General features: G+C 38.6%; 1 protein-coding gene across 6 annotated transcripts; it reads right to left on the bottom strand.

Moving 5' to 3' along the window:
* Positions 1–925: 925 nt before the first annotated feature.
* Positions 926–13,367, bottom strand: LOC137137505 (up-regulator of cell proliferation-like). 6 transcript variants are annotated; one of them, XM_067523845.1, is made up of 6 exons: positions 13,212–13,367; positions 12,793–12,854; positions 12,601–12,677; positions 12,483–12,536; positions 12,303–12,412; positions 926–7,481 (listed from the first exon to the last, which is right to left on the bottom strand). In XM_067523845.1, exons 5-6 carry the CDS (start codon positions 12,385–12,387, stop codon positions 2,812–2,814), a joined length of 4,755 nt encoding a protein of 1,584 aa, XP_067379946.1. In that variant the 5' UTR covers positions 12,388–12,412; positions 12,483–12,536; positions 12,601–12,677; positions 12,793–12,854; positions 13,212–13,367; the 3' UTR covers positions 926–2,811. The 6 variants fall into 6 exon arrangements, with proteins under 6 accessions (XP_067379946.1, XP_067379945.1, XP_067379947.1 ...); XM_067523844.1 differs by having other exon boundaries at positions 12,303–12,524; XM_067523846.1 differs by lacking the exon at positions 12,483–12,536.
* Positions 13,368–16,560: the final 3,193 nt, after the last annotated feature.

Below are 16,560 nucleotides of genomic sequence, written 5' to 3'. Positions count from 1 at the left end.
ACTGTAAAATAGTATACAGTAGGTTTACTGGTCGGCACTGTCTTAGGTTCTGTGTCCTGTCCTGTGTTACTTTGTGTTGTCTGTCTACACTGTCTGTCTATACTGTTTTTCGTCTGCACTGTTTGCACTAGGTTGCACTCGATGCACATTACATAGCTTGTGTTATTTTGTAGCACCTTGGTTCTTGGAGGAACGTTATCTCGTTTCTACTGTGTACTACTGTGTATAGTCTTCCTATGCACTTAAATCTCTTAAAAAAAAAAAAAATCCTTTCTGCTCTCTTGCACTTGCATCTCGTGAACTGTGAACTTTTCTGATAGGACTTTGCTTTGATGTTTTCTCCTTGACTTAGATCTTTGCTGCCTTGTACCTCACTTGTAAGTCGCTTTGGATAAAAGTGTCTGCTAAATGACTAAATGTAAATGACAATAAAAGCCACTTGACTTGACTTGCATAGTATTATACCAGCAGTTGGAAGTTGATAGATCAGAGAATGGCTGTGAAAATGGTCATTTAATTTTAATTGGCATTATCGTGCGATTTGAAATTAATTTACGCTGCTCTGCCCAACCGTCCCTCTCCCTGCTTCACTGTGGTCATCTGTCATTAATTCTTATCAAATTACAATTAATAGAAATTCAGCAAAACTGATTTTTTAAATATTTGATTGGTTAGAAGGGTCAGCCTCCCTCAACATCTCTTTTTCTGTGAATTTGACTTCACAGGAGGATTCAACGGTATCTCTTTACAATAAGATTTTGGAGCATATTTATACCAAAAATGTTTTTAAAAGGTAACAAACTGTTTATGAAAACTTTTACTCTGGTTCAGACTGATGGTTGCATTGCTCCTTGTAATGAAATCACAAAGGTGGGGACAATGTTCCATGTTGAATGGAAAGGAAAACAAGACAAGACGCAGGCGATTAGAAGGAAAAATAAAGTTTCTTAACTAAAAATCACATCCAGGACACTGGAGGTGGAGCCAGTTACGGTGGTTGAGGACACCTGGGCCCAGTGTCCTATTCTCTATAAAACCCTGGCCTCCCTTGGAAACAAGTGACTTGCCGGCTGGCCTGCTGTCTGTCGCTCAAGCTTTCCTTGCGTTGTAGTTTTGTTTAATTATGTTACTTTATGTTCACTCATCCATGCAGACGCTCATCACTGATGGAACTGATGATATTTTTAGTTGTCTAGCCTTGATTTTGTTACAATAAACTTCTTATTTTGGCCTTTACATTGCGTACTTCTCTCTTTTGTCACGTCTGTTGAGTCAGGTCATTATTACATTAAAATCACGATATACGTGAACTGAATGGTGCCAGAGACTAACTAAGACTTAGTCTGTAGAATAGTCTGTACTACAGGAAACAGGTTAAGTGAGTAGTATAGTGGGGCAAAGAACGTGATTGGATGATAGAACTGATGAGAAACAGAATGTAGTGTGATGTTCTTTGGCAAGAACAGGGGACATAGTCTTGATGTGAGGAGTGGAAATTGAAATCCATGAAAACTGTTGTACTGTTACTGGGGACAAGTCAGAAGGTAAGCTGACGTCCTGCTGTCCTCAGGGCCGGCGTCGTTCTGGCTCCACACACACACATGCGTTTATCTGCTGGGCTAATAACAATTTTAATAATAAATCCTCAGTGTATTTATTTGTCTGTGATTTCATCTGTGTCACCACAAGTGACTCAGTGTAGCTCTTTGGTTCACACAGTTCGCGCTGAATTTCACTTTATCCTTATTTCAGTACATTTGAAAACTGAAGACATTTAAGTAAACTGAGATGAACACATGAACATCACTGAGGTTATTTAAAGGTTGAGGATCAGAGGACTGGTGCATAGAAAGACTCATGTAACATCCAAAATGTGAACATATACAAAAGCAGTGACATAAACACAGTCACATTAAATAGAGGGTTGGGCTCAATGCAAAGTTGGACTATTTGCCTGCTTTCACACCAAAGAACTGAATACATTTATAGAATGAATACAGCTATTATACTTTCATTTAGGCCACTTTAAACACATTTATAGCCACATTGTGGATTTTGTTTCTTTAATCAGTGAGTTAACAGTAAATACTTTACGGTATACATGCTGACAATACCACATATAGAATTTTTTTTACGTGTAAATATTTGGCATTAGATAGTTTACAGAAATAAAAGTCTTTCTAAATTCAGGATAAAAAAAAAAAAGGTTCATGACAATGTTATCATCTATAATGTTAACATTGTTTAGACTTAATTATCACCATGCTTCGGTGAAATAAACAGAATCTAAATTCTAGCTTAGCAACAACACGTATTAGACTCAATTATGAGTTATGAGAAAAACATTGTTCTATCATGTATATTTTACATGTTGATATAGACTGAATAATAATGTAACACATAAAAAATTTGATTTTTGAAAGCAACCATTTTAAATCCAAAAAAAAAAATCTTATATCATGCTTTTTAGCATTTGTGCCTTTTTGACAATATCAAATGCAACTTGTGTAATCACCAAGAAAATAATACTAATTATCTGACACTTGCTACTAAACACAAAAAAAAAAACAGATTTTATATTTCTGACTACAAAAAAAATCTACTAAAATATACCTGCTCTATAATGAAAATATCAATCCTAAATATCGACATAAAAATGTATCTTATACATTGGTTACTTGTATATTAACTGTGATTTCCCTTTAAGCTGTAGTGGTTAAATGTCTGTGTGAAGGGAGAATATCTTAAATCAGGTGATTCTGAATCAATGTAGAGGGTTTGTACAACTGTGATTCTGGATCATACAGTTTCTCACTTGATGTTAAATGACTCACTGAGACTCTTTGCTGCCTGTGTCTCTGTGATCTTGTCCCAAACTTCAGGGATATCAGCAGGTTCTGCTCCATATTCTTCTGCAAAGTCCTTGTTGAACTTTGCCATCACATATTTCCAGTAGTCTGATGCCTCAAGACTCCGATCTGGAGGAATTTTCCAGTCTGGGAAAATTTCTTTGTACTTCTTGTATGGGTGCCATTCATATTTTGTAGCACTGCAACGGAAACGTGTGTCACTGATCACAGAGGAAGAACATATGTCAGTAACGAGTTGTCTTGACTTATGCCACCTGTATCTACCCAGACCCTGTGGTCGATGTAGTGAAGCCCAGTGCTCAGTGTGAGCTGCTCCTCCTGCTTCACAGGGTGATTTACAGAATGGACACTGTTTACCACATCCAATCAGTTTGGTGAAAAGCTCATTTTGAGGCTTCACACGAAGTTGTTTTAGTTTCAATTCAATGTTTGATTTTTTAAACTCCTCTCTAAGAGTTTGTCCCATGTCCTTCACAGACACTGTGAGCCAGTGAGCAAACTGTTCCTGATCAGCCTTGTTCAGGGTCATGAAAGCAACAAGAGCATCCTGGGAAATAACCAGTTTATCATCAAGTTTTCTGCAGATATCTTCAACAAATGTCTTCAGGTTATCACTGTTTTTTAATTTGGCCTCATTGATAGCATCAGTTATGCTGTTGATACATGACTGAAGATGCTGATCCTCAAACTCTGACATCTTAGAACCATCTGAGAAGTGACTCAGTATTTGGTCAAGTATTTGTTTCTTTACATAATCCTCATATGAAGAAATGGAACTCAAATAGTTTTCAAATGTATCATTTGCAAGCAGATCCTGTAGAAGTGAATACTGGAACCACATTCTTGTGCTGAACTGCTGCAGTGTCAGCATTTCTCCAATGATGTCAGGACCCAGTGAACAGTTGATAAAGTCTTCAACTGCAGGCTTCAAGCATTGGTTGGTGAATTCTTCTGCCTTTTTCTGGCACTGGTCTCGTTCATGAAACACATCTTTGAAATCAGCACGAAACTTCTCCTTGTTCTGACTCAAACATGTGTAAGGATCATTCACTTGTAGGAAATCTTCATGCATTTGCTGAAAGTTTCTTGCTGCAAATCCACAGATGTGCAGTTTTAGAGAAACTTCAAACTTAATGTCTGTACCAAGATCCTGATTGTTTTCTAGCCTCTCATCAATCATAAGCACGGTCTCCTGGATGTAGGTGTCATGGTAGTTGGTTTTTCTTTCCATTTTTTCAGTTACAAACTGTTTACAAGCATCTAAGATGCTGTCAGCCAATTTTTGCACCATCATTGTGTGATCTTGAAGGTTAAAAAACTTGCTGATTTTGTGTTTAGCTTGGTTGTAGAATCCTTCAGCTGTATATTTGAAAGGCTTTAGTCCACAAGCTTTCAGACTCTTTTTACTCAGCAATTCACATGCATGACTCCCCTTATGTGAAAGGTTCTGTCTCAGGTAGTGGGACACACAGGTGAAGACATCTGTGGGCTTCAGTTTAGAAACAGACAGTTTCCTCACTGTTTCATTCCACATCTTATCAAATTCTTTGTCCAGCTCTTCCTCTGTCATCTGGACTTTTTTCTTTCGACATTCATCAATCAGTGCACACACTGCTTTTACCATTTCTTTTGTGTGATTCTCCTTGATTTGTTCAACTTCTCTCATTCCCTGTTTGATCTCTGCTGCTGCTGTGAGCTGATTAAACACAGAGTTCTCCATTTCTCGTCGAATGCTCTTTGCACTGTTTGAGAATTCCTCTCTGTATCCTTCAACCAGATACACATGACCTTCTGTTTGCTTGAAATAATCTGTCAGATTTTTGAGAAGCTTTGTCTCCCATTCAGCCAGCAATGTGGAAGCTTCAGTTTTTAAACATGTCAGAAGTTCTCCAATGTCAGATTTGATAGATTTTGCAGCAACTGTACCAAAATTTGAAATTCTTGTTTCAGCACGTGTAACCCAGGTGTACATGTCTTTTTTGAATTCCCATTCCCATTTGTTGAATTCTGTGCAGAGTCTCATGTATGCATCAGCCACTAGACTGTTTCTGAAGCTGAAGATGAAGTTTTCATGCTTCACTGCATTCCACAGACTTTTCATCCACTCTGTAAACTCCATGACATTATTAGCAGATGACTCACAATTTCCCAGTAGTTGAATGATGTTTTTCTTGAGCTCATATACAGCTTCACTGTAGCCTGCATTGACTGGTGCCATTGGTGGGTTTCCATTCCAGAGTCCAGGAATGTACCAGTTCCCAGTGTCTGGGTTGTACTCCATCACATCAGTGAAGCTCTTGTAATCCTCTTTCTTTTCCATCTTGGCTGCTGCCTGAGTCATCTCATTTAGCTGTTGCAGGAGCAGTTTCCTGTCTCTTAAGTTCTTCTCATGGGCCGAAACATCAGACACATTCTGGTGAACAAACTGACATTTATGCTTTTTGCCGACCTCTTTCATCCTGAGAAAAGCGTGAACAACTATCTGCAGGATGTCCTTCATTTCTGTTGAATTCTCCATTGCAATGTTGATAATGGTGATATCACTCAAACCCACTACAAGTGTTGCAAGTTCATTGTCGTGCTCATGACTATCATCCAGCTGTGCAAGCTCTGGTGACTTTAAGCCCTCAGTGTCAATGATCACCACGAAGTCACAGTTCAGTACTTTTTTAATGTCGTCATTGATTTTGAGGAGCAACATGAAGGCACCTCGAGTGCATCGACCACTGCTGACTGCAAACTGCACTCCAAACATGGTGTTGAGGAGAGTGGACTTTCCTGTGCTCTGAACTCCAAGAACTGTGACTACCAGTATCTTGTTCTTAGGAGACACCAGCTCATTGAGCTGAGAGAGGACGTCACTCACCCATGTGAGAGGTATGTTGGAGGCATCTCCGTCTACCAGCTCAAGGGGAAATCCATCAAGCATCAATCCTGCACAGAGTTTGGGCAGATGCTGCAGCTGTTGACGTGATGGGTTTGTTTCTGGAAGGGAAAGTGAAGCTTCGTAGATTTGACCCATTTCACGGAAGAAGTGTTCAGTCCCCAGTGAGCTGTTGGAGAGTTGTCGGTCAATGTCTTTAATCTCCTCTTTGTTCTCAGAATTGTTGCCCTTCTTCTTGTACTGCTCCCTGAGGCCAGACAGTTTTTCTCGAGACAGGTTATCGAGGTTCATTCGCATCCATTTGAGGAAGTAACACCTCTCTATTCCTGGACTTGATATTGCATTTATGAAGCACGTCATTGCATCTGACATGTCATAAGAGTTCTGTTTGTCCCGAAGTTTTTCTTTTTGTGTCTTAAGATCACCTTTGTATGTTTCAATATTTTGAGAGCCAACTTTCCGAAGCCGAAATTCTTCTTTTTCCAGGTTTGTCAGTTCCTTCCATATTTGACCTTGCAGAGGAAGCTCAGCTTCTTTGTATTTAAGGATGTCTTGAATTTTTACAGTGATGTTATCTGCATTATTCTTGGCAGTCTGACACTCAGTAGACTTTTCATCAACTAAGATTCCCAGTTCATGAGCAATGTCAGCCATCTGCTCTATTCCCATCTTCATCCTTGTGTTCTCAACCACATCACTGACTGTTTCCTTCAATTTTTTGACAAAATCTGCATTGTTTTTATCCTTTGTCTTAATAATGATGTTTTTCTTATCCAAGCTCAAGTTAGTTGCTACCTTTTTAAGGACATCTAAATTAATCTGTTTGCTTTCACCGTTAACTACTAGGAAGATTTGTGCCTTGTTGTTAAGCAGTTTGAACTCAGATTCCAACTTGTCAAAAAACACAAAAACTGCTGCAGATGTCTGACACAAAAATGAGTATTGTGTCTCAAATGAAGCAATGTCTCCACGAAGATTAGCTACAGCTACTGGTTCACTGAAAACATCCATGTTTTTGTTTCCACAAGGAAGGTACCAAGTAATTTCAGTCAGTCCATTGGATATTCTTCTTGGACTGTCTCCACATTCCATGTTACGGTGAATAAATGTGTCATGGTACTGCTGAGAATTACTCAGTAGCTTGTTGAGGATCTCTGACTTAGACAAAGAGCACTCACCCAGCCTCACAAAAGAGATCATTGGAAGTTCAGACAGAACTATTCTGTCCTCCATAAAGCCCTTGGACTCTGAGAGGGACGGAGGTCTGTACTTTTTAACAATGTCTCTCATGGCCCAGAGCATGAGTGTGCACTGTGGTGTGTCACAATTAGGAAGCAGCAGAGGGACAGAAAACTGACACATGGACATTTTGAGTGACATTTCCTGTTGTACAAACCCATCAGAACACAGGAACAGAGCAGTGATTAGGTCAAGGGGGTTTATGTCACCTGAGTTTGAAGAGTCAAACAGATCATCCAAATCTAACTCTGTGATCTCTGATGTAACATCACAGTTTGATTCACATACTGATGTCCATTTCACATTTCTAGCTGTCACATTAACCATCATCAATTTCTTTAGAAAATACCATGGAAGATCTGAATTACACCTGGCAGGTTCATCGGTGATGATCTTCTCATCAATCTGAAGTATTGAGCTCAGTGACAGCTTCTCTGTGTAGTTCTGCTCCAGCCCCAGATCCTCCAAAAAACTCTGCATGCGTGTCTCTGTAGATATAAAAATGCTTGTTATTTTCAAGCAATTGCTTATTTTATTGATCTTACAACATTATATGTAAGTAAATTAACTGATAGCCCACCAGTAACAGCTGATTCCTCCCTATGGGTCAAGAAGCTGTTCTCCTGAGGATACCGATATGGACCAAAATACAGTGGTAAAGTAGCAAAGGAGAAACACAAGCTGACCAGAACTAGGTAAGAGAGCTGTATATAACTCACTAATGTGTTGGGTAGGTGGAAAGACAATAGCATAGTCGCACCAGAGAACTGCCTACAAGAGAACAGTACTGGGTACTACAAGAGAAGTAATCACCTGTCCTGGACACACTCTACCAACTGAACCAACTCAACATGTGACGAAATGGCAGTGTAGTATCTACTACTCTCCTTTCAGCTTATCCAGTGAGTTCAGGGTCACAACAGCGGATCATTGTCCACATGTTGATTTGGCACAGGTTTTACACCGGATGCCCTTCCTTACACAACCCTCCTCAATTTCTGCACTGCACAGCTGGGGAGGGGAATGGGCTGTTAGGGGTTCGGTGTCTTGCCCAGGGACACTTCGACATATAGCCAGGGCCAGGGATCAAACCACTCACCCTGTGGTCTGTGGACAACTGCCTTTACCAACTGAGCTATAGCCGCCCCTATGTGTAGTATAATACCCAGTATAAAGACAGTTTTAATCAATTGAATAAATAGTGGGAATTGGGGTTTTATTAAAAAGGAATCAGCGGTTGGACAACTAAACTGGAAACAGAAGAGGAGAGCACAAGTCTTTGTCCAAAACAAATGAGTTGTTCCAAGCTGACTGGAAGGTATTTGTTATGTGGACAGATGACTGCGTTGTGAGGGAGAGTAGAATGATTAAAGGGAAAACACAGATGGAGACAAAACAGACAGAACCAGAGTATATAGACCAAAAGATTGTTCTAACACTGTATCCTGTCTTGTCTGAGTTCAATAAGGTGAATCCAGGTTTGGACTCTGCTCTTCCGGCCATAAAGTAAGTCTTTTTAAAATGCAGTTTCCTAACACAAACATTGTCACGAAAATCAATTGCTGCAATTGAAAATATTCGTAAGCCAATTACTAAAAAAACAATGATGACTTTTCTTGGCGTGACACCAATTTAGAGAAAGTGGATCCCAAATTATTCTCTGCGTGAAACTTCCCTGCCTGCTGTGGTGCATGGTAAATATCTTTTGCATATGAAGAAATCATTTTGGCTCCTGAAAGGCAATACTTTCTGTAGCTCCTACATTAGGTTTCCCTAATTCTAATCTGTCTTTCACTCAGTTTGCAGTCCAGGAACATGACTTCTGTATTATGCCAATCTCACGGTTGTAAACTACAGCCTCTTGCTTATTTATCATTAAAGCTGGATCCAGTAGTAGCAGGTCTCCCTGTCTGTCTCAGAGCTGTTGCTGCAGCAGAAAAAACTGTGTTAGCATCACATGATGGGTTTAGCTATTCTGATATATGGCATGAAAAGCCCAACATTACTGTGAAAAGATTTAATATGTTGAAGCCTGCGATTCTTCTGCTCACAGAGGAGCATGGAGATCCTCATAACTGCACTAAAGTACTGAAAACCCTCTGTACTCCCAGATCTGGTCTCACTGACACGCTAATCCTAAAAGCTGACATAGAGTTATGGGTTGATGGCTCTGATTCCTGAGATGTCAAAACTGGCAGAAGTCAGGTTGGTTTGCAGTTGTCCCAAAACGTAATTTCTAGTGATAAACTACCTTCTAACTTGTCTGCACAAGCTGGTGAGCTGACAGCTCTTACTGAAGCCGGTAAATTGGCCAAAGAAAAAACTGGAAATATTTACACTGACTCGTGTTTGGCATTGTTAACGACTATAGTTTTCTCTGGAGACAAAGGGTTTTTATGACATCAGCTGGAAATCCAACTGCACCTTCTTCTTTTTACAGATCATCAGATGTTATCCTGTTGTCCACACAAATATCTGTTGTTAAATGTGACTCTAACATTAACTATAGATGTAATTTCTGGAAATTCAGCAGTAGATGCTGCTGCAGAAGCATCAGCGACAACAAGATAAATGTTTCACCTCACTCAACTTTCTCTCCCACAGGAACTGAAGCTACAGCCTGACCTGTCAAACATCCTGTCCCTAGCAGGTATGTGACTGAAAAACGCTGTGAAAGAAACTGGGTGCAACACTTCAAAAAGTGACATGGCTGGGCCCAGATTTAAACCTTATTTACCCAATTCTTATTTCCATTTGTATGCAAAGCGAACTCATGGTATTTATCACACTTGCAGAGTAAGTTTGTATGATACTCACTGGTACACTAGGATTTCTTATTTTCAGCATATGCAGCTGAGTACTGCAAGAGACATATAAACTGTCAAGCACATAATGGCTCTGGTGCCATTAAAATGCCATTGCAAGGCCAGAACAGAACATGTTCACAATGTTTTTCAGTCCACTGGACATAAGCTCAGGCCCAGAGAATTCGACAGGGTATCAGCACAGAATTTAGCCATGTTTGAATTACTGCATAACAGAGGTTCATGTTTCATTTCTTGATGTAGTGGCAGTTGTGCTAATTGGCAAAAGCTTTTTCTAGTTCTTCTAAGGTCATTTGGCTATAGTCATTATGATAACATGAAAGTTTCTCATGCAGTGCTGCCTGGGGGCTCAAAGGTCACATACGAGCAGCAGTTGCCATTCTTGGCCTGCACTGACGCTGCCACAGAGTCCCTGAATCTTTTACAACATTTTGTAGTGTAGATGGTGAAAGACTTAAATTCTTTGCAATTTTGTATTGAGAAATGTTTTTGTACTGAATGAAAATTCTGTCACAAAGTAATGAGCCAATCATGTTACAAGTGTTACAAGAGCTGAGCACAGCACCATAAGCCAAATGAACAAGAGAAGGCAGCATAGGTGAATCCCATACACTGACATAATACTTACTGACATAAAACGGATAAGTAGCTTGATATCAAATAGAAAGGTAAGCTGAAAATAGATGACCCGTCAATCATCCATCATTGTTTGGGCGAATGTTTGACTGATAAGCATCTGTCACCCAACAATCAAACAACCAGCTGATTGGATACAGTATCATGGATACAGTACAATATGTGTACAGTACTAAAGACAACATCATCACAGCTTAAGTTTGGCAGGAAAGAGAGAAAAGGTGACGGAGATGAGAGAGGAAGAGAAAGTACTGCCCACTTATATTATGTCCCTTTTGCGGTTCACCACAAACTGAAACTCAATGATCTGATCCCATTCAAGGATCTAATTACTGCAGAGATAGAATTGTTACTCTAATATAGTCTCAAAGCATAATTATTGTGAGAGAATTTAGGATTCACAGAAACAGGGACAAGCAGTGAAAACAGAGAGAGAAATTGAGTTCTCTCTCTGTTTGGAGTTAGGGTCCAGCCTGAGCTATGGGTCTGATGACTTTCCCAATACTCTAAACATTTATGACTGTGTAAATTCTTTAAGGGCTTCAGAAAAAAGGCCTAGTTGTCTTTGTCTAGAGGAGATAAAGTTTGTAATTGTATTAAGCTGATTTTCTTATGCTCGGGGACATAAATCAATAAATTTAACAGAAACTGAAATCATCTCATGACATAATGTAACACATCAGCACATATGAATATGTTTGTTAATTATTCTGTTGAATAAATAATAATAATAAAAATAATAGACCAATCATTGTAACTCGTACTCTTTCAGTTACTATTCCCTCTATCATGTACACTTAGTCATTCACTCAACAGTGAGCAGTTAATCGACATTTCGGACACTTACTAACGGTTCTCATAATGCGTCATCATTAACAGCTGTTTGAGCCGCACAACAGTAATTTGCTCATCTCTACATTTGGAACATTGCATTGTGGGATTGTTAGCAAAAAGTGTACATGCCATATACACTATGGTACATTTATTGATGTATTGTGGGATACTTTAAGTTTACTATATAGTGCATAGATTTATACACAACATTTGGACACTACTATAGAAATGGTGATCACGCTGTACAGTGCAATATATAGTGAGTGAGGGGTTATTTCTGACAAACCCTAAACTACTTGTAAATCATATGTAAGATATTGCATAGTCAAAGTACCATAACCATTTACACCATTCTGTGTAAATTATCTGTACTTATACAGTAGAGAGTTCTTCTACTACCTTGATACTTCATTCACCCATTAATTCACCCATTCACCCTCATAATCACTCACACACCGATGGGGGATGTAGCTGGCCTACATCCACTGGTGGGACTGGTAGTATGGAGTTTGCATACTATCCCTGTAAACCTACATGGTAGCTGTAACCCAGGTACTTAGAAATACTTTTTATAATACTATTTATAATATTAATAAATAACAGAAAAGGAAAATGATAATGAGCAACTGCTTTATGTAACAGCTGGATAAGTTAAACTCTAAGCACTAAATGTAGAAGCTTTTGAAAAAACAGGCTTTTATGATGGTTTTCAGTTGTTTGGTTGACATAATATTATGGTGCAGTCAGGCTGATTTCCCATTTTGCCAAGTACTGAAATGATCACATCAAGAAAATAATTTACTTGAAATCAGCTCTATGAAATTGAAGGGACTAATTAACATAAATAATTAAGGGAACTATTTGTTTGTGTGTTTGATGTATGTGTGTGTTCATCCATTCTCTTCCTATTTAACATTATGGATTTGTAACCTTTCACAAAGTCAATGGATGTTGTTTCTGGGAAAATAGTTTTAATAAATTATTTTCTTTACTTCTTAGAATATTTTTACTTACTTGTGTTTGCAGACGTCTTCATATTTTCACTCTTTGTTTCTTCGGAATTCTGAAGAGAATTTTGAACATCTGGCCTCAGGTCCATTGTCTGATGCACAATTTCTCCTTCTCTGCAACAAGTCACAATGTAGTTCCCCACTTCACCAGCAGGGGTTTGCAAGTGTGTAGGAACTGACTCACTCTTGATATTATAGACTGTTTTCTTCACATGAGGGCAAAGAGCTGTGGAAAAAACTATAGAAAAAATGTAAATGATAATAATAATTTTACATAAAGCTACTTAGACTGAAAAACTAACCTCCATTGTTGGCATCCGAGTGGTGACAGTCAGCCTTGCAATCAGAGCATTGTGTTGATGGAGGATCCTCAGAACCCCTTGATAAATGAGGACAATACACATTTGCAGATGTGTTAAATCAACCCATCATCTCACACAGGAGCTTATCACAGTGTTTCATATATTTTGTGAATTTATAAGCCTGCTGTTTACCTCCATCTGACTACACTCTCAGTGATCCTTTACTGCCTCCAAATTATTCAAGCAGTTTGTAACTGAAAAGAACGAAAGAAAGAGTCTATAAGGCTCCATGTACCAAGTGTAATACATAGGGGAACAGTTCTAGCTGCTTGACTGCAGTATGGACAAATACCATGACGGTCAAGAGCCAAGCCAAAAAATATTTAAAATATGTATATTTCTTTCTTTTTGCCTGCTTCAGCACGTGGCAGGCTTAGCTTTAGGTTGTAAGATGTGAAGTTCCTAATATTTCACACTGCGAAATGCTCTGCAGCATCAGATTACACAGGCAGTTCTTGAGAAGGAAGCAGTGTTGTTTGTTTTTCAGGTAATTTCCATCAAGTACAAACCGGGACAATCACTGACAAAAAAAGAGGAAGAGAACAACTCACCATTGATGAAGAGGTTTCTTTTACTTTTTCACCATCTGTGTTGAAAGTATTTGTCCTGTTACCGGAGACAGAAAACCGCGTCTCTGTGTATACTCCAGTTAAGCCCTTCCGTGATGCTTATACTCTGCTTAGTGAAAGACTTTCACTTTTGCTTTAATGATCACATGATTTCTTTAAAATTGCAGTGTGTATTATCTCATAAATGCAGATGAAGCCCCTCAGTACCACCCTTCTTCTTTTGCTTAACTAAAAGCATTAACTTCTGCTTTAAGAATTACCTGCTCTCTTGGAAAAGAAAACTGCAGTTTAATGTAAATTGCAGAATAAATCACCGGAGTCATGAGAATAAAGAAAATCCCGTATTCGCCATAAAAATGATAAACTTCAGTGTTAATTTTAGAAATGTAATTTTCACCTCTTTAATTTGGTCATTTTCTCATATACACAAACATTTTATGAGAGAAAGATAATGAGATATAAATCACTTATATATCACAGTTTGTTTAGTAACAGCAATCATACTTTTAAGCAAATCTGACTTAGGCTACCACAACTTTACAGAAGTCTTGTGTAATAAATATAAATATTAATGTCACATTAACTACAACAACTCTTTTCTGCCTGTTTAATTTTATCACTGCTGTCTGTGTAACAATCTTGGATTGAATATTGATCTACATCCAGTCTATACACCAGTCAGCAACAACATAAATACCAAAACCAACCAAATGTACTGTACACCGATCAACCAACACATTATTTCCATCTAGTGGTTTTAATATAAAAAAATGATATCATTGTACCAATAAATAATGATGTATTGTTATTGTTGCACCTATAGTGGTTAAAATCACCTCCACCTTTACCAACAGTGATCTTTGACGCTTATTTTATATTATTATTACTGAACATGTTTTTTTGCCATAACCAGTATTGTTTAAAATAAATTCTTTACTTAGTGTGGAGTAATTGTTTTACTTTTGTACTTTAGTAAATGATGTGGAGTGGTAATTGCATTGGAGAATTTTTTTAGCAGCAGCAGCAGTACTGGCTTCAACAGGGAGGAAGGCACCAGGGTAAGATGGAATATGCCTTAGTATCCAGAAATATCGAAGTAAGAAATGAGAGGAGAAATTTCTGATATACTAATATTATTTACTGTGCATCCAGAAAGTATTCACAGTGCTTAACTTTTTTCCACATTTTATGTTACAGCCTTATTTCAAAATGCATAAAATGTTTCCTCAAAATTCTACAAACAATACCCCATAATGATAATCTAAAAGAAATTTGTTTGAAGTTTTTGCAAAAATCACATGTACATGAGTATCAAGGCCTTTGCCATGACATTAAAAATTGAGCTCTGTTGCATCCTGTTTCTACTGATCGTTCTTGAGATGTTTCTACAACTTGACTGGATTCCACCTGTGGGAAATTCAGTTGATTTGACATGATTGACATGTTCTTCATCGTCATGGTCATCTAAAGTCCACTGTTTCTGTATCTTGCCCCATCCTCGTACCTTGAAATCCTAAGTTGATTTGACATGATTATATAAGGTCCCACAGGTAACAGTGCATGTCAGAGCACAAACCAAGACATGAAGTACAAGTCTGTAGACCTCCGAGACAGGATTGTATGGAGACACAGATCTGGGGAAGGGTAAAGAAGCATTTCTGCAACACTGAAGGTCCCAATGAGCACATCATCCGTAAATGCAGGTTGGCCAAACTGAGCAAGAGAGAGGGGCCTAAGTCAGGAAGGTGACCAAGAACCCGATGGTCACTCTGAAGAGCTCCAGCATTTCTCTGTGGAGAGAGGAATAACTTCCAGAAGAATAACCATCTCTCCAGCACTCCACCAATTAGGCCTGTATGGTAGAGTGGTCAGACAGAAACCACTCCTCAGTAAAAGGCACATGACAGCCTGCCTGAAGGAGTCTCAGACCATGAGAAACAAAATTCTCTGGTCTGATGAAACAAAGCTTGAACTCTCTGGCCTAAATGCCAAGCGTCATGTTTGGAGGAAACCAGGCACCGCTCACCACCTGCCCAATACCATCCCTACAGTGAAGCATGGTGGTGGCAGTGGTGGGGATGTTTTTCAGCAGCAGGAACTTGGAGACTAGTCAGGATCGAGGGAAAGATGAATGCAGCAATGTACAGAGACAACCTTGATGAAAACCTGTTCCAGGTTCCAACTCTGTAAATGTCTTTGAGGGGCGTAGCCAGAGAACAGACTTTAACCCGATTGAACATCAGTCATTATGGGGTAATGATTGTAAAATTTTGAGGAAAATAATTAATTTAATTCTGGATGCACTGTATGGTAAGAGAGGAGAAGGAAGCAATAATTGTTTCATCAAGAAACCTAAATAAAGATGCAAGCAAGCCATCAAACTATAGAGTAATTGTCTTATCATTACATGTTTGTAAACTAATAGAATGAATGATTACTGAGAGGCTAAAGCACTTTAATGTGGTTTATTGGCTGCATTTCAAAGTGGGCATTCGGGGAAAGGAGCACAATGGATCCTGTACTGTGTTTAGACGAGGAAGTAAGGAGAACACAAGTGAACAAAGAGACTGTTGCTGCTAAGCTGTTTTATGTTGAAGGCTTCTGACATGTTATGGAGAGATGGATTTCTGATTATATTACATACACTGCCAAGAAAAGGTTTGGAAACACCAAAACACTTTTGTATTTCTATGATCTTTTGTTGATTTTATTGAATCAAATAGCTGTAAATGAATCATAAAACACATAAAAAATTAATAATAATTAATTTTTAAGCATAGAACACAGAATAATGGTCAAATCAAATTTGAATGTTAAACTTTACTTTAATTAAAAACTGCCCTTTGCAGCAATAACTGACTGACAAATCTGTGGCTTATTTACTGCTCAGTTTTTTTTTTTTTTCAAATATGCAGGTGTGATTTCCTCTCAAGCCTTCAGCAGAACTTCCCAAAGGTCTGTTGTGCTGGTTGGGCAGCGTCCAGAACTCTTCAGTCCAGCTTCTTCCACGCCAGCTTCCACACCACTGACTCTGTTGTCCGTGGATGACTGCCTTACCCACTGGTCTACAGCCACCCCTTAACATGTGTAAAGCATGTTCTTCATCGTCATGGTCATCTAAAGTCCACTGTTTCTGTATCTTGCCCCATCCTCGTACCTTGAAATCCTAAGTAAAGTTACACATGTATAATACAGTAATTTGAGGGAGATAATTTTACAGATATAAAATGCATCATTCTTTGTAAGCCCAGTATATTTTAAATTTAATATCTTCAACAGTATAATAATTACAGCTGTAAATACAGAAAAATAAATGTGAAGGAAAGTAAAT

This window comes from Channa argus, chromosome 12 (assembly GCF_033026475.1).
Source record: "Channa argus isolate prfri chromosome 12, Channa argus male v1.0, whole genome shotgun sequence".
NCBI lineage: Eukaryota > Metazoa > Chordata > Actinopteri > Anabantiformes > Channidae > Channa > Channa argus.
Note: the sequence above shows the minus strand (reverse complement) of the source record. Positions and strands in the feature narration are given on the sequence as shown.

Bases quoted from the DNA above. Each gene is read 5' to 3' on its own strand.
- LOC137137505 (XM_067523845.1), bottom strand. From the start codon at position 12,387: ATGGACCTGAGGCCAGATGTTCAAAATTCTCTTCAGAATTCCGAAGAA. The intron at 7,482-12,302 runs GTAAGTAAAAAT...TTATATCTACAG, and splicing joins GAAGACGTCTGCAAACACAA to AGACACGCATGCAGAGTTTT.